The 19,494-nt window shown below is 36.6% G+C and overlaps 1 protein-coding gene across 1 annotated transcript in view; it reads right to left on the bottom strand.

The window, feature by feature from the left end:
* LOC124789833 (low-density lipoprotein receptor-related protein 2) overlaps window positions 1-19,494 on the bottom strand; it is a 216,061-nt gene that overhangs the window by 81,306 nt on the left and 115,261 nt on the right. Inside the window, exons 30-34 of the mRNA XM_047257326.1 lie at window positions 9,474-9,695; window positions 8,523-8,841; window positions 8,246-8,447; window positions 7,725-8,165; window positions 6,760-7,064 (exon numbers count right to left, since the gene is read on the bottom strand). Coding sequence (XP_047113282.1) covers window positions 6,760-7,064; window positions 7,725-8,165; window positions 8,246-8,447; window positions 8,523-8,841; window positions 9,474-9,695 — 1,489 coding nt within the window. The remainder of the gene's footprint in view (window positions 1-6,759; window positions 7,065-7,724; window positions 8,166-8,245; window positions 8,448-8,522; window positions 8,842-9,473; window positions 9,696-19,494) is intronic.

Genomic DNA, 19,494 nt, shown 5'->3' on the forward strand with positions numbered 1-19,494 from the left:
AATAACATACTTGTTTTGTATTACACTGAGCTTAAAGAAACACACTAAAATATTGCTTGTATTAATGGTGTATAAATATATTAATGATATACAAAGTAAAAAATACTTCATATTACATGTTGTTTCTTATATTTACGACAGGAAGAATAATGTAAAGGCATATTACAGGAAGGTTGAACATACACATACATAGGAATGCAAAAGGTTTGACTGAAGAGTGAGATCTGAGATAAGTTCCCAACCACAGTAAACTCTCGACTATCTGGTTCATAGCTATTGGCCTCTGTACTATCCAGTCTATTTAATAAATATAATAATACATCTGCATGATAAAATGAGGATTAATGTATTGTATGTACTGTACTTTTCCAAAGCTTTAGCAAGATGGCACCTGCTACAATGCTGTGTCGTCTTTCAAAATGTTTTATGTATCTTTGTGTTCCGGCACATCTGGATTACAGTTATAAATTATATAGTCTACTGTTCAAGTACCAAACCTGCCCTTCAACAAATGATACAACAATGTCCTCTTCCTGCACTCACAAACAGCAAAGAACACACGTAGAGAGCAACTCTGTGTTCTTTGTTTCTCCAGTAGCATATCAGACATCCAAAGTGCGAGGGTTGTTAAATTGTTGTTTTGTGTGTTCCATTGTGTTTAATTAAAGAGTCTGAAATGGGTGATAAATGACAAAAAAAAAGCTTGTAGTGGCTATGAATCAGAAACTACATACTGTAAATTGACAGGATTCTGGGAGAGCAGCCAAAACTATTTATCTGGAGCAAGGGTAGGAAAAAGTACTGTTGGAGACTGCAAGAAAAACTGAGCAGAAATTGAAAAGTGGTGCACTTTGCAAGCTAGTGGAAGTGAAATAAACGTAGGGAAGACAATGTTGCAAGGTAAGAATAAAGAAACTAACAAAAATTTACTTTTATGGCATGAACATTTAAGAGGAAAAGTTTGCCCATTACTGGGCTGAGGGACAATCATGACAGATGATCTGTTTTCAGAGTCAAGTCACACTGACAATCTCATTGTTATGCATGGCAAATCAATAACTTACATAGCTGGTTTCACCATATGTTGCAAGCAACTGTTGGGAGTTCAGGCAGTGAGCAGTAATAAGACCATCGTTTACAGCATCTGCCCATTAATAGTTCAGGTATGCAATACATGCAGAAAGTGGCTATTTGGGTAGCAGAGTACGTGTGGCATGCACATGGAAGTTGTTTAGGCTAGAGAAACCCCCCCTCCCAGTATGAGAGATGAGTTGCCTGCCAAATTGAATTTACATCAGACATCAGCCACAATGTTCTCACAGACTGTTCTCATGAATCGGATACAGAAAAGTTTAATACAATATTAGTAAACTGCAGGAGCACCCAAGAAAAGGTCTCAGAATTGCTACTGATTGTTCAAATTGTAATGCCCAGATAGCAATAGTAACAGAAATCTGATTGAAACAGCAGGTGAATATCAACAAAAGCCTGCATTCCAACTGGAATATTTATCATAAGGATACCTTAGCAGCCAGTGGTGGTGGTGTATTTATTGCTGTAAAGAAATCGATAATTTCTATTGAGGTTATCATGAATCCTGAATGTGAATTAGTCATAGTAAAGTTATACATCAAAGTCAATCAAAAATAGTAATCGAATGCTATTATGGACCACTTACGTTAGGTGCTGTAGTGGTAGAGCACTTAAGAGTGAACTTACAGAATATTGTCAATAATTTCCCTGATCATACAGTTGTAATTGAGGGGGGGGGGGGGGGGGGCTTCAACTTGCCAGGTAAAGATTGGGAGAGTTTTGCTATTAAAACTGGTGCCAGAGACAGGGATTTGTGTGTCATTATACAGAATGTCTTGTCTGAAAATAATTTTGAGCAGATAATTAGAGAACTAACTCATGAAGGTAACATCTTAGACCTGAATTTATTGAACCAGTTAACACAGAGGAAGGTATCAGTGACCATATGGCTGTGATGTTATTCAATCTGTATATTGAGCAAGCAGTAAAGGAAACAAAAGAAAAATTCAGAGTAGGTATTAAAATCCATGGAGAAGAAATAAAAACTTTGAAGTTCGCCGATGACATTGTAATTCTGTCAGAGACAGCAAAGGACTTGGAAGGGCAGTTGAATGGAATGGACAGTGTCTTGAAAGGAGGATATAAGATGAACATCAACAAAAGCAAAACGAGGATAATGGAATGTAGTCGAATAAAGTCGGGTGATGCTGAGGGAATTAGATTAGGAAATGAGACACTTAAAGTAGTAAAGGAGTTTTGCTATTTGGGGAGCAAAATAACTGATGATGGTCGAAGTAGAGAGGATATAAAATGTAGGCTGGCAATGGCAAGGAAAGCGTTTCTGAAGAAGAGAAATTTGTTAACATCCAGTATTGATTTAAGTGTCAGGAAGTCATTTCTGAAAGTATTCGTATGGAGTGTAGCCATGTATGGAAGTGAAACATGGACGATAAATAGTTTGGACAAGAAGAGAATAGAAGCTTTCGAAATGGGGTGCTACAGAAGAATGCTGAAGATTAGATGGGTAGATCACATAACTAATGAGGAAGTATTGAATAGGATTGGGGAGAAGAGAAGTTTGTGGCACAACTTGACCAGAAGAAGGGATCGGTTGGTAGGACATGTTCTGAGGCGTCAAGGGATCACCAATTTAGTATTGGAGGGCAGCGTGGAGGGTAAAAATCGTAGAGGGAGACCAAGAGATGAATACACTAAGCAGATTCAGAAGGATGTAGGTTGCAGTAGGTACTGGGAGATGAAGAAGCTTGCACAGGATAGAGTAGCATGGAGAGCTGCATCAAACCAGTCTCAGGACTGAAGACCACAACAACAACAACAACAACAACAAGGCTGTGATAGCAACTATGACTATACGTTTTACAAGGAATATTAACCCTTTCGGAGTTGATGAGATACAAACATCTCACTAAAGCAATGTGCAGTTATGAGTGTTGGGACATCTACATCTCATATCTGTCTAGTGCTAGCATGTAGAGAGATGTTTTCACAACTTTTTGCAGAAAAACACTACAGACCATGGGATGGATATATAGAAGGCTGTGAGTGATCAAATGGGGCAGCATGTATTTTTAGTGTGTGTGTTTCACGAAAATCAGATCAAATCTCCACCTTCTACATCCAAGAATATCTGAAGTAACTAACTGTGGTTTCTTACACATTATAGACATTGTTTTGAAACATTGCCATACACCTCATAATTCTGCTGGTTTGCACATAATTTATATGTAGTGGGACATATATGTCCCAGAAAACTTCACAGAATGTAGAAAATAAAGGTGTGTGATTTGTAAAAGCCATCTTCAAATGTTATGCTGAAAATTGTGTGCAATATTTCATGTTTTTCAATGTCAGGAGAAACAATGTGTTTTGGTACTAATTTGTTATACTTTTTTCCGTTGTTTTCATCATGATAAAATCATTATAAAATGAAAAATTTAACTCGGAGAATTCTAGGTTCACATAAAAACAGGGACCTAGTTAGGTTCATTGGACATATGTCCCCCTTCACTGATTTTCAAAATAGGTCACATCACATTTTTTTGGTAGAGAAAGTGTATTATTTATCACAAAGGAAGACAGGTTTTGACCTTTTATTTTTTCAAATATATGCTAAATAAATTTTAACTGTGAAAGGGTTAAGAAACATAGGAAGATATTTTTACTATGCAAGAGTGACATGATACAAATTGCAGAGTATTTGAGTATTCAGCATCAAATGTTCAGTGATGAGGACAAAGATGTGGCCCACAACTGAAAAAGCTCAAAAGCATTGTTCAATATGCCTTAGGCAAGCATGTTTGGTACAAGGTCTTACAGGATGGGAAAGACCCACTGTGGTTTAATAGCTGTATTAGAAAACTACTCCATAAACAAAGAGAACTTCAGTTCAGATTCAAGACAAGTAAAAACTTAACTGACAAACAAAAGCTGAATGAAGCGAAAATGAGTAATGAGAAAAGTGTTCAATGAGTTTGAAAGTAAAATTTTGTCAATGATCTGAGTGAAAACACTAAAAAGTTTTGGTATTATGTGAAGTCAGTAAGCAGTTTGAAACCAATCACTCAAGAGATCATATTGGCACCGAAACGGAAGATAACGGATAGGAGGCCATAATAGTCTTCTGGAATTGTTTCACTGCAGAAAATCATAATGCAGTCCCTCCTTTCAATCATCATATGAACACTGTGATGGGAGATACTGCGATAACTGACTGCAGAACAGAAAAGCCACTATAATTGCTTAGCAGTGCAAAGGCATCAGGGCCAGATGAGATATCTATAAGATTCTACAAAGATCATGTGAAGTGCTAATTCCCCTTCTAGCAGCAGTTTATCGTAGTTTGCTAGAGCAACAAAGGGTACCTAGCACCTGGAAAAAAGCACAGGTCATTCCCGATTCCAAGAAGTGCTGCAGGGCAGCAGCATACAATTACACATCTATATCATTGAAAGTCAATCTGATGTAGAATTATGGAATATGTTTTATGCTCAAGAATTACGACGTTTTTGGAGAACAAAAATATGCTCTATAAAAATCAACATGATTCTGTAAACAGACATCTAGCAAATATCAGCTCACTCTGTTCCTCTTTGAGATTCATAGTGCTGTAGACAACAGTGCTAAGGTTGATGAAGTGTTCGTTGCATTCAGGAAGGCATTTGACACTGTCCCACACCACTTAATGAAAAAATATAATCGTATCGAGTGCGGGACCAGATTTGTGACTGGATTCAAGATTTCCTCATAGATAGAACTGAATATGTCACTCTTAGTGGAACAAAATCAACAGGTGTATATGTAATTTCTGGAGTACCCCAAGGACATGTGATAGGACGACAACTGTTTACAATGAATGTAAATGATCTAGTAGAAAGTGTCACATGCTCTTTAAGACTGTTTGCAGATGATGACCTGCAGAAGATTTTAAGAAAAGAAAGCCACTACTGTACAACTACCCGATTGATGAGAAACTATGTCTAACATAAAATATCTAGAAGTAACTATCCAGAACAATCTTCAGTGGGATGACCCCACAAAACAAATATTAGGAAAACCAGACACCAGGCTGAGATTCATAGGACGAGTCTTGAGGAAATGTAACTCATTCATGAATGAAGTGCCTCATGAGGTGCTTGTTCGATCAGTTCTGGAGACCTGTTCTTCAATATGGGATCCTTACCAGGTAGGACTGATATGAGAGATGGAGAGATCCAATGAAGAGCAGCATGTTTTGTCACAGGATAGTTTAATTGGTATGAGAGTGCTCCTGAGATGCTCAACAAACTCCATTGGCAGACGTTATAAGAGAGGTGCTGTGCATCACAGGGAGGTTTACTATTGAAATTTTGAGAGAGCACTTTCCACAAAGAGTCGGACAACATATTACTTCCTATCACATACGTCTCGTGTAATGATCATGACAAGAAAATCTGAGAAATATGAGACAATGGAGAGGCTTACCAACAACCATTATTCCTACACACAATTTGCGAGTGGGGATCTCTTAGTTGTACTTCTCCTCAACCACATGCCATTAGGTGGCTTGCAGAGTATGATGTAGATGTATATGTAGAAGTCAACTCATTAGAATATTGTGAATGGAAATGACAGACCTGCATACCCATAAACATACGACAATCCCAAATACATGATGATAACCTTTCTTCAGTCCTGTAACATTCTACTTTCAAAACATGGGAGAAAAGTTGTCATTAACAGCACCATGAATACTACTCCAAAAACATGTTGGTAAAGTTGCCAATTCAGACACCACGAAGTTGGAGACTGCAAGAAAAAAAATTACAATAATAGCGTTTCTACTGTCATCAACGATTCAGCAGTCCATTACTACAGTAGACTGAGTGTTGTTCTGTATGAGTACCTCCTGTCTGTACTGCCCAAACAAAGTTCTTGCTTAAATACCTCATATACAGTGGCGAATCTCTTACCACTGTGTTCAAGAAATTATTCCCTCACAACACTGTGAGACTACCAGCAGGGCAGTTCTTCCAAAATACTATTCTGAAATCCTAATCAAAGTTATTCTCATAATATGGCCAACTGTCACTATCTTTGGAACCTCCTCAATTCTATCGAGCTCCTTTCCAGTCCATGGGGCACTTGTTTATCTACTTTTTTTTTTTTAATGTTATGAGTGGAGATTATCTCATGCCACAACTATCTTTGGAACCTCCTCAATTCTATCGAGCTCCTTTCCAGTCCATGGGGCACTTGTTTATCTACTTTTTTTTTTTTTTAATGTTACGAGTGGAGATTATCTCATGCCACAAGTGGACCCATCACTGAGTGCTTCAGTTTCTAACAAGTACTCATGAATAGTGTATCAGATCTAGTATAGGTATTTCTAAATATCCCATACGGTACTAAAACATTTCATTGTTTAAAATGTGTATAGTAGCAGAAGAAAGTAAAAGTGTGGAATACAAAACAAATAACTGTGGGGGCTTGGCTAGCGCTGGCAAAAACCTCATCAGATCTAACATAGATATGTATCATTGATTGAAGTATATGTAAAAGTGGACCAAGATATTACACACTGGTGCAGGAAGAAGTAAAAGAAACAAAGCATAGGGTAATTGTGTTCTTATGGAGAAGGAAGTCTAGACAAATTACGTTTCACTTTTGATATCTTACTTAAAATAGGAATATTCATACTCAAAAGTTAAAAGTACAATGAACAATTACCCATTGCAAGGATCAATAACAATAGCCCTTGGTCTTTCAACTCGAGCTATCATTACAAGATCAGTTCCATCAAAATTCATTGCATAGATGCTACTATTTGAAGAATCTGTCCAGTAAATCTTCTTCTGTGTCCAATCAAATGCGATTCCTTCTGGGTTGATGCCTTTGTCTAAAATAGTATGAGTCTCACTTGATGGATTTGCACTTGGAATCCATGCAATCTTTGCCCAGGGACGAATTTGCGTAAATAGTAGTCTCTGATCAGCAAAATCAAAATCAACTCCGACAACATTTGTTAAATTGACCTGCAATTATAATTGCATGTTTACTACATAAATCTGTGGATACGTCAAAATTTTTACATCTAAAATATGTACACTGACCATGTTGGTTCGCAAATAATATCAGATATGTAGCAAAAAATACAAAATTCGTAATAACTGTTATCATAATTTCATGTGTATCAAAGAAAAAGTATGACTGATAAAACAAAAATGCAACAACAATATTATTAAAAGGACATATTGCTACTCACCAAATTGCGCAGATGTTGAGTACCAGGCAGGCACAACAAAAAGACTGCTATACATTTGCACTTTTGGCCAACATGCCTTTTCTAAAGTAGAAAAAACACATTCATTCATACAACTAACTCACACACACACACACACACACACACACACGACCACTATTTCTGTCCACTGAGGCTGTGCAGCTTCATGAGCCAGAATCAGTGTCATGTGTTTGAGAATTGCGCTTGTGTGAACGTGTGTGTTGTTTTACTTTAGAAGGAGGCCTTTTGGCCAAAAGGGTAAACACGTAGCAGCCTTTTTGCTGGGACTCAACGTCTCCTCTATATGGTGAGTAGCATAATACTGTCATTATTCCATCCTTGCTTTTCCATAATAAAGAGGCATACAGACTAATGCTTCATACTGCAGTTAATGTAAATAAGAGTTACATACCACAGGCTTGAATGGATACGTTGTAACTTGAGGATCCAGACTAATGGCCCTTATTTCTGTTCGAGTTGCAAACACCAAGAATTCATTTACAGTTTCACATTTGCGTCCATTTCCTGTTGTAGACAGCTCTCCTGTAGCACAGTCACACTTAAACTGTGGTTTTCCACCATTTGGCTCTGGTGGGAATGAAAAACATAGTTGCTCACAGCCTCCATTTCCTAATTTCACGCAAGGATTGCTTTCATCACGTGGTTGGTTTAACTGATCATAAATTGCGATGTCTCTTAGACGTGGCAGATTTGTTCGGAGGGAGATGGCTCTTGTATTATTCCCAGGCACTTTTGATGCCTTGAAAACTGTAGCTAGATTACGATCAACCCAATATACATCACCCACGTGTACAGCTATTCCCATTGGATTGGGCAAATTACGTCGTATAAGCTGAAAATAACAAAAACTTCTACTGACTTGTTCCAACAAACAGAATACATTTATGACAGAATACAGTGTATTGTTATTACCTGTCTGTTACCACCATTATAAGAAATTTTTTGTATCATATCGAGTCTTGAATCAACCCAATACACATCATGAGTCAGCATGTCCACAGTGAGATCTCTCGGATTGCTGATACCTGATGTGACAACAGGGGACCAGTTTGAACCATCTAGCAAAGCCTTTCCGATTCGTGGGTACTGTCCATAATCAATCCAGTAAAGAAGCCTGTTTAAGAAAGATAATGATTATACTGATATAAAAATGTTATTTTGGATAATTATGAAGTCACTTTCCACAAACCTTTTAACTGGATTTACTGCAAGCTCTCTTGGTGAATCAGTAGTTGTTTTCCTAAGAACTTTCCTGTTTGAACCATCAAGCCAGGAAACTTCAAGATAATTTTCATGTGGAAAGACATTCGTGAAATACAAGTTCCCTGCTACCCAGTCAATTGCAAGTCCTCGTATACCATTGGAACCAATTCCATCTTTAATGACGGGTTGAAGACCTGTACCATTTGGATGTATACGGAAAATACCATTCCATATACCTCTATTGAATTCCACCCAGTAGATCCAGTTTTCAGCATAATGAACGTCAACATGCAAGATGTGATGCCCTGGAAACAATACATAAATTTCCTCAATTATCAGGACATGAAAACAAAATGTGAATGACTTAATGAAATTTGTTAATAAAACGTTTTGTAAAGATTATGCCAACAACATGGGGGACAACACGGAGACTGCTAATGATTTAAAAAAACAGTGGTATCTGATGGCTGAACAATTTAAATGAAGATTCAGTCACTGTAAGCAAAAAGTAAAATGAACAGAAGAGTAGAAAAAATATCTGTGTGTTACAACGTATATTAGACATCAAGGTAAATACAAGTTAAAATGATTCATACAACAAGAATAAGGAACATACAAAGTTAACTTAGTAATCATGGCAGACTGTATTCAAATGGTGTAGAAATTAAACAGTGAATGTTGCATAAAAGTGAGGACTGAATGCATGAAAGAGTATTTGTAGATGAAGGAGAAGGTGATATGGTTTTGGAAAAAAAATATATCCTAATATAAATTTTTCCTTTCCCATTATCAAATGTCTTGTACTGTCAGCCTCTCCACATTCTAGTTAACAAGGTTACAAAAACACAAAAACTATTAATTTTTAGATGACCATTTGTTTATTGCCATGCTGAACACAGTACATATGGAAATACTATGCTGATCTTATTCTTCTCACCTAGTCCAGAAATTGGAACCATAGCTTCTGCTGAATCTTTCAAGCTATAGCCTCTTGTAATGTCTAGTTGTGACACTACAGCAAATGTCTTGTAGGGCACACAGCTCACTTCATTATCTTTCTTGTAACCAACAGAGCACATGCACACTCTCGTATTACTTTCACTGGGTATGCACAACTGATTACACCCACCATTATTAGCCACACATGGATGATTTCCAGCTGAAAAAATTATATCACAGAAAATATAGTGTTATGTGTTTATAGTAGTTGAAAGTTGTCACATATAATTGTGATAAATCAAACAATAAATTTGAAAACAAATCTAATTTAAACTACTCTTCACAGTGCTACATTTTTTTTTACCAAATGTGGCAGTTTGGAAGGCAACTATATTTAAAATTCTAGGTATCTCAACTGTGCTTAAAAAAATTACAAATTGTCTATTGTGCTTAAAAGTAAAAGTTGACAGCATTTAAGAATCATCACAGAAACAGTCGGGTCTCTAACTGAAGATGTGTTTATTGGAACAAAAACAATACCCCAGTAGCCACTGTAAATATTTTATATGCACTCCAACCTTGTCTTATCTGCATTAAAAATACACTGTCATTGGTACACTTACATATTAATGCATTCACTCGCCTTCTTCCAACATTGTTAATAAATATATGGAAATTTATTTATTTATCAAAACCATCATGTTTGTGATATGGACCACATGTTAATGCACATATTGAAAAAGCATAGAGCTATTTGTTACAATAATTTTATACACAAATGTACCTAAATGACAAGAGTATACATATCAACAGTTAGTTACTTTCACATTCCACAGATCATTTGTTTGATTAACTGTAATGATGAACAACAATTCAACTTACATTTATATGATATACATATATACAAATTAGTCATTATGTATTACATAAACGGAAATTTTTCTACAGGGTAGAAGGAGTTATCAAGGTGAAATGTGTTCAGTGTATTTTCAGATTTAATTTTTCTGTCCATCACGCATTTCATATGATGGGCTAAAGTTCAAAGAAAGGCAGCTCATTTTGTATTATCATGAAATAGGGGACAGAGTGTCATGGATGTGATATGGGAGTTAGGGTGGTGACTGTTAAAACAAAAACTTTTTCATTGCAGTGAGATCTTTTCATGAAATTTCAATCACCTAATTTCTTCTCTGGATGTGAAAATATTTTCAAAAATTTTAGCATCTGCATTGTGCATCCCTTTTTGCACTAAATCCAATCTTAATGTGGAACACTGAAGTCTTTTTTTCTCCTGTATTGTAATTATATACATCAGTGTTCTTTTGAGCTTTAGTTGGTTATTTATAATGCCAAACTCCTTAAAGAGATATCTAAAGAGATATCTACAAAATGACTGTGAGTGAGTGCCTAATACTATTCTCACAGCACATTTTTGGAGAATGAAAACTTTCTGTCTTAAAGATGTGTTACCCCATATCATTGTTCCACATGAATTTATCAAATGTAACAACCCAAATACTGTGTGTCAACTTACTGATTTCTCTCTCCTCAAGTTTTGTAATGATTTTATATGCAAATGTGGTTGGACTGAGTTGTTTAAGGAGTTGAAAAATGTCTTTTCTCTTTTCCTTCTTTCTCTCAGTTTAAATTCTCATCAATATGGAAAACAAAATTTTTGAAATTTTCAACCCAGTTATTATTTCTTCAGCATGTGTTAAATTTATCATTGGACGTGCAGATTTGACTATGCTGCATCTTTTTGAAATTGACAGTGAGACCATCTGCAGAGAACTACTCAATAATACTTTTAAGGACATTACTTAACATTTCTTCTTAATTTGAACAGAGGTGCCACTCACAAAAAGAACTAATTCTGTTTGTATATTAGATGGAAGCCTCTTTATTCGTATATGTGAGAAACACCACTGGGCATAGGATTGAGCCTTTAGAACATTTGTGATTTCCCCAGTCAGAATAAACTCCCCTAGTTACATTACCTGAATTATTATTTACAGCTTTCTGAATTCTTTTGATTAGGTATAATGTTATTTATATGGTTGGCTATTCCATCTACCCCAAGAAACCTCAATTTATTAAGCATGGTTCACACAGTCAAATGTGTTAGATAGGTCACAGAACAATTCGTTCTATTTTGTTATGCTTGTAAAATTTTGCAGGTAAAAATGTAAATGGGATTCTCAGCTGAGCAACTCTTCTTAAACCCAAACTGATTTACTAAAGATATCACTGTTTCTCAGGTAGGATACTGTTCTAGAATATTAATTAATATACAATATTATAACAATACGATGAAAATTAGTTCCACTTAATATGAACTGGTCTAGAACTGAATAAAACAACATAACAAGACCATAGCACTGTAATGCAATTATGACATATACTGGTTTCATAGAATCGGCAGAGCTTTTGAAATGTGGTCCTAAATAAGAATGCTGAAGATTAGACTGGTAGATTAGATTAGATTAGATTAGATTAGATTAGATTAATACTAGTTCCATGGATCATGAATACGATATTTCGTAATGATGTGGAACGAGTCGAATTTTCCAATACATGACATAATTAGGTTAATTTAACAACATACTTAAGTTAATATAACAACTTTATTTTTTGTGTTTTTTGTTTTTCTTTATTTTTTATTTTTTTTTAATATTTTTTCTTTTTTTTTCTTAATTTATATCTAAAAATTCCTCTATGGAGTAGAAGGAGTTGTCATTCAGAAATTCTTTTAATTTCTTCTTAAATACTTGTTGGTTATCTGTCAGACTTTTGATACTATTTGGTAAGTGGCCAAAGACTTTAGTGCCAGTATAATTCACCCCTTTCTGTGCCAAAGTTAGATTTAATCTTGAATAGTGAAGATCATCCTTTCTCCTAGTATTGTAGTTATGCACACTGCTATTACTTTGGAATTGGGTTTGGTTGTTAATAACAAATTTCATAAGAGAGTATATATACTGAGAAGCTACTGTGAATATCCCTAGATATCTTAAATAAATGTCTGCAGGATGATCTTGGGTGGACTCCAGCTATTATTCTGATTACACGCTTTCGTGCAATAAATACTTTATTCCTCAGTGATTAATTACCCCAAAATATGATGCCATATGAAAGCAATGAGTGAAAATAGGCGTAGTAAGCTAATTTACTAAGATGTTTATCACCAAAATTTGCAATGACCCTTATTGCATAAGTAGCTGAACTCAAACGTTTCAGCAGATCATCAATGTGTTTCTTCTAATTTAATCTCTCATCAATGGACACACCTAAACATTTGGAATATTCTACCTTAGCTATATGCTTCTGATTAAGGTCTATATTTATTAATGGCATCATACCATTCACTGTACGGAACTGTATGTACTGTGTCTTATCAAAATTCAGTGAGAGTCCGTTTACAAGGAACCTCTTAGTAATTTTCTGAAAGACAGTATTGACAATTTCATCAGTTAATTCTTGTTTGTCAGGTGTGATTACTATACTTGTATCATCAGCAAAGAGAACTAACTTTGCCTCTTCATGAATATAGAATGGCAAGTCATTAATATATAATTATAACAACAAAGGACCCAAGACTGACCCTTGTGGACCCCCATTCTTGATAGTTCCCCAGTTTGAGGAATGTGCTGATCTTTGCATGTTACGAGAACTACTTATTTCAACTTTCTGCACTCGTCCAGTTAGGTACAAATTAAACCATTTGTGCACTGTCCCACTCCTGCCACAATACTTGAGCTTGTCTAGCAGAATTTCATGATTTACACAATCAAAAGCCTTTGAGAGATCACAAAAAATCCCAATGGGTGGTGTTCGGTTATTCAGATCATTCAAAATTTGACTGGTAAAAGCATATATGGCATTTTCTGTTGAAAAACCTTTCTGGAAACCAAACTGACATTTTGTTAGTACTTCATTTTTACAGATATGTGAAGCTACTCTTGAATACATTACTTTCTCAAAAATTTTGGATAAAGCTGTTAGAAGGGAGATTGGATGGTAATTGTTGACATCAGATCTATCCCCCTTTTTATGCAAAGGTATAACAATAGCATATTTCAGTCTATCAGGGAAAATGCCCTGTTCCAGAGAGCTATTACAAAGGTGGCTGAGAATCTTACTTATCTGTTGAGAACAAGCTTTTAGTATTTTGCTGGAAATGCCATCAATTCCATGTGAGTTTTTGCTTTTAAGCAAGTTTATTATTTTCCTAATTTCAGAGGGAGAAGTGGGTGAGATTTCAATTGTATCAAATTGCATAGGTATGGCCTCTTCCATTAACAGCCTAGCATCTTCTAATGAACACCTGGATCCTACTATATCCACAACATTTAGAAAATGATTATTAAAAATATTTTCAACTTCTGACTTTTTGTTCCTAAGGTTTTCATTCAATTTGATGGTAATACTGTCTTCCTGTGCTCTTGGTTGACCTGTTTCTCTTTTAATAATATTCCAAATTGTTTTAATTTTATTATCAGAGTTGCTGATTTCAGACATGATAAACATACTCCTGGATTTTTTAATAACTTTTCTTAATATAACACAGTAGGTTTTATAATTTTTGATAGTTTCTGGGTCACTACTCTTTCTTGCTGTCAGATACATTTTCCTTTTCCGGTTACAAGACTTTTTATACCCTTAGTAAGCCATGGTTTGTTACAAGGTTTCTTACGAGTATATTTAACTATTTTCTTGGGGAAGCAGTTTTCAAATGCATTTACAAAAATGTCATGAAATAAATTATATTTTAAATTGGCATCAGGTTCACGGTACACCTCATCCCAGTCTAACTGCTGTAGGCTTTCCCTGAAATTTGCAATTGTTAAATCGTTGAGTGAACGTACTACTTTGGAGGACTGTTTAGTATTGCTGAATGGAGCTATGTCATATATTGTAACTAGCTGTGCACCATGATCAGAAAGACCATTCTCAACAGGCTGAGCATTTATCTGGTTAAACTTATCTTGGTCTATAAAGAAGTTATCTATCAGTGAGCTGCTATCCTTTACCACCCGAGTAGGAAAATCAATAACGGGTGTCAAATTGAAAGAACCGAGTAATACTTCAGGGTCATTTTTCCTATTACCCTCTTTCAGAGAATCTACATTGAAGTCCCCACAAATAATAATTTGCTTCCCCCTGTCTGACAGATAGCACAACAAGGAGTCCAAATTTTTCAGAAATATATGAAAATTTCCTGATGGGGACCTATATACAGTTACAATTATAAATGTGCCTTTATTTAATTTAAGCTCACAGGCACATGCTTCTATATGTTTCTCTACACAAAACTTTTTTGTTTCTATACTTTTTGCACAATGATAACTTTTGACATATATGGCAACTCCTCCTTTCTCCATATTTTCTCTCATTACATGTGCAGAGAGCTTATATCCACTTACATTTACCTTATCCATATCAGTAACAATGTGATGCTCAGAGCTCAGACAGGCATAGTATATCTATTTCATCCTCAGCTTCTAAATCTTCTAAACAAACCAGAAGCTCATCTGTTTTATTCTTTAAACTCCCAATATTTTGATGAAATATACTTACATTATTTTTAATTATACTTTTATGAGAACCTTTCCTTATTCTAACATTTGCAGTACTCTCCTGTCTGAGTTTCTCATTGTGCTTACGCCTAGTTCCTATACCAGTTGTCACATGGTGTTCAGAGAGGCAGATTATGTCAACTGGGTTGGGTGACTTTAATTCATCAATGCAATTACCTAGGACTGAGATACAACTTGGTGGAGATAAAATTTCTGGTGATTGGTGAAAATTTGTAATTGACAGCTGTGATTGGTGATCCAATGTGCTAGAATTGTGCTGCTTAATTTCTTTCCTAAACTGAAGATTTGTTTCAATCCTGACCTCTCGTAGAACTTGACATCTTTCTGTCTTACCTATCCTAAAAAAGGTGCTGCTCCAACACCTGTGACCACTGGTATTTTACCATTCATGGCAGTGCCTCCCCCCCCCTTAAATTTCCTGCTATTACCCCAGCCAGTTTCCCCTTCCCTTTCCTGTTGAGATGTAGGCCGAGCCTGGTATAGTCCCACCTACTGAGATAATCAACAGGAACCACACCAATATGAGCCCCCGCACCCGACCCAAGCAGCCGTTCCAACTCCAAATTAACTCTCCCAACAGAAGAGTTCAAATGAGGCCGGTCATGGCATCTCAGGACAGATACAAATTCAACATTGGTGTGTCTCGATGCCGACGCAATCTTTACCAGGTCACACTCTATACTGTATCCAGGATCTCTGTCGATGCTGTTCCCTGGCCCTCCCACAATAACCACGGTGTCTTCCCTGGTAAATCCTTTACAGAGTGAACCTAAATCCTCTGTCACCTGATCCAGACTAGCACTTGGTTTGAAAAAATTTGTGACCTGGTATTCTGGTCCTAATTCCTCCTGCAGAAGTTGGCCTACACCTCTGGCATGAGAACTGCCTAACAACAAAACTTTCTTCCTTTTCAATGACTTTCCTACATTCTTTTTCAATTTCCTATTGAAAGTTTGTTGTGTCCTGTCTACACCTACCACTGCTTGAGGCTCATCAGTTTCTAACTGAAGCAACAGGTCAAACTTATTTTTGACATTCACCACAAAACTGTCAGACTTAGTTCTAGGCCTGTTCCTTCTGCTACCTGTTGCCACTTCCCACCTGTCTTTGCCCTTCTCCCTCCTTAACTTGTCCAGATCTTCCCTAGCCTGATCTAGCTCAGCCTGAAGGGTAGCAATTTTCCCCTCCTGTTCCACTATCTTCCTATCTCTGCTGCAAATCCTACATAACCACTGATGAGCCTGATCCACTTTCCCAACACCCACGCCACTGCAGTCCCCCCAGTGAAAAAAACTACTACATCCATCACACCAAACCCCGGAACTAACACTTCTACAGCAAGTCAGGCACTTCTCACTCATGGCAAAAATAATACTTTAGCTAGAATAAATCAATTAAATTAGCGAAAATCAAAAAAGACGTTACAAGAATTAAGCCTATTCACAAATGTATATAAGCAAGTTTCTGATTTAAAATTCTGCTGTTTTTCTGAGATCTGTATTAAAACAATGAAGGTATACGCTATTTATTATATATTTCACTCGTTGGAATGAAAAAAAGGACAATTAAACGAGATACTTTAACTTTGATTCTCCAAAAACTATGTAACTAATGAGGAGGCACAAGAAATTTAGGGTATAGCTTGACTAAAAGGAGCGACTGGTTGGAGGACATATTCTGAGACATCAAAGAACTGTCAATTTAGTATTGGAGGGAAGTGTGTGTGTGTGTGGGGGGGGGGGGGGGAGAGGAGGGGGGTGTAAAAATTGTAGAGGGAGACCAAGGAACGAGTACAGTAAACGCGTTCAAATGGATGCGGATTGTAGTAATTATTCCGAAATGAAGAGGACAGAGTATCATGAAGATCTGCATCAAACTAGTCTTTCAGCAACTGAATAAAAAATATGTTAGGGCAGGATAATGGTGACTTCCTTCCTGTTGAGTTCTTATTATTTCTGACTGAGGCAATTTATAATAAAATATGATGTTTCTGTGGCCCATGCTGCCATGGCATTTACTCAGTCTCTGGTTCATCAGATTAATGTTGCCACCATTATGTGTGTAGTGATCACACATATCATATCATTATTTGTTTAAAACTGATGGGGATTCTCATTCACAAATGAAATGGCCTCTAAAATGTACAGGGTTTTGAAAAAATATGGAAATACAACAAGAAATGCACACTTCGAAATAAATGCGGATGTTAGCCAAGCCTGCAGGTGAGGCTGTTGTATTTACCCACGATCGGTGCCTGTGCAACATCCTCAATATGTTGCGAGTGTCAGTTGTGGCCAGAACAGTATTATGTGTAATTGTGAGTGCATGATATTGGCACTAAGTGAATGCTTAAGTAGCTAAATTGTTGGTATTCATACGCTGGGTGCGTCCATTGCCAGGGTAGCTGAAGTGTTTGGTGTTTCAAGAGGCACCATATCAAAGATTCAGTTATACCTGGGAAAACATCACCCGCTAAGTCACAACATGGATGAGACTGTGTCTTGGACATTCATGATGGATGGTCTTTGAAGGGGATTGTGACGCAAAATAAAGAGACAACAGCTGCAAAAGTCACTGGAAAACTGAATGTCACACTCACAAATCCTGCCAGCATCAAAACAACATGAAGGAAACTCCATACGTACAAAATGATTGTATGGCATCGATGTCCGGGAGCCCCCAACTGGGGAAGTTCGGCTGCTGAGTTGCAAGTTTTTTCAGTTGATAACGCACTGGACGACTTGTGTGTCGATGATGATGAGGACAACGCAACACCCAGTTCCCAAGCATAGAAAATCTCCAAACTGGCCGTGAATCAAACCTGGACCTGCTGCATGTCAGTCAGATGTGCTGAACCCTCAGCTCAGCAGATGGACTCCATAAGCACAGAATTGTAGGGTAATATGGAATTTAAAAAACAGTTATCAACGGTGCAAAATGTCTGTAACAAGATAATATGGCCCCAAAGCCACAAAAACCTGGGCTGTGTAGCAGTGGAAGAATGTCACTTGCTTCGATGAGTCTGGTTTCATGCTGTTTCCAAATTATCACTGAGTTTATATCCTGAGATTGAAACATGGCGAGGGTTCAGTGATGATTTGGACAGCCACATTGTGGTATTCCATGGGCCCCACGTTTACTCTGCAAAGAGGCCTTACTGCCCATGGTAAGTGATGATGCTGTGTTCCAAGATGACGTGGTCCCTGTTCACACACCTTACATCATCCACGACTCATTTTGTGAAAATGAAGATGGACTGTTGCATCTCCCCTGGCCATCACTATTATAAGATCTCAATATTATTGAGCCTTTGTGGTCTGCTTTGAAGAGAAGAGTGTATGATCAATAACACCTCCAACAGCATTAGGCAAACTAGCCACTATTTTGCAGGAAGAATGGTACAAGATTATAAGAGTGCCTTGAATACCACTCATGACACGTATTTATCCATTTCAAGATGATCGTAAGCTGGTTCAAATGCCAATGGTTTGCCCTTACCATATTAGGCATGGTAATGTGTTGTGTTTGTAATGTTTCCATATTTTTGTCCACCCCTTGTATACTCACAGGTCACAAAATATTTCTGGTTCTTTCAAAATTGGCACTACAGAGAACTGTTATGAGATTAGATGGGTGCTGCAATGTTTTGTAAGACAATACATGAAATTTTCTAGAAAAATATAAACTTATACTCTTCTAAATTGAAATGGAGAATTTAGTTGCACAAGATTGATCGGCCAGAATATTAGAATTATTAGTTTGTATGGATCTTCAAATGGTGATGTTAATTTATTTTTTGATAAATTTGAACTAATGATGAGAAACATTTTGAAGCTCAATAAAAACGTCGCAACTTGCGGTGATTAAAAAACAGAGTTGTCAGCCTCGGATGAGCTCAAATTAAAAACATTTCTAAACCTACTGACATCATTACATTTATTTTGGGCTAACAATAGCCTTACATATGGGAACGCCTGTTTGGACAATATTATAGTCGATTTCTCAAGAGACCTATGCACTGTAAGCAAAGCAGGTGAATGTTTCACAGATTGTGATCCCCTACTCCTCACATAAGGTCAGAAAGAGAAATATAGTAAGTTATTCACACACTGCTTAGAAACGCAAGCTGGAACTTTGTTTAGGAATAGGATGTAGATAAATCAATTGTCAAATCACTCTTTAATAATTTCTTTCAGACATATACCGACTTATGGTACTCTTACTCACCACTGAAAAGAAATATCACTAAACCAAATCGAAATGGTAAAAAGCTTACATGGTACACTGATGACCTTGCTGTATCAGGCAAAAAGATGCTTTCACTACACAAAATGCATAAAAATAATTGCAAATGTGGCACAGACAGCAGCATGATATTTCTTATAAAGCTTATCTCAAATTTAAAAAAACATTATGAAGCCA

The sequence above is a fragment of the Schistocerca piceifrons genome, chromosome 3 (genome assembly GCF_021461385.2).
Source record: "Schistocerca piceifrons isolate TAMUIC-IGC-003096 chromosome 3, iqSchPice1.1, whole genome shotgun sequence".
Lineage (NCBI taxonomy): Eukaryota > Metazoa > Arthropoda > Insecta > Orthoptera > Acrididae > Schistocerca > Schistocerca piceifrons.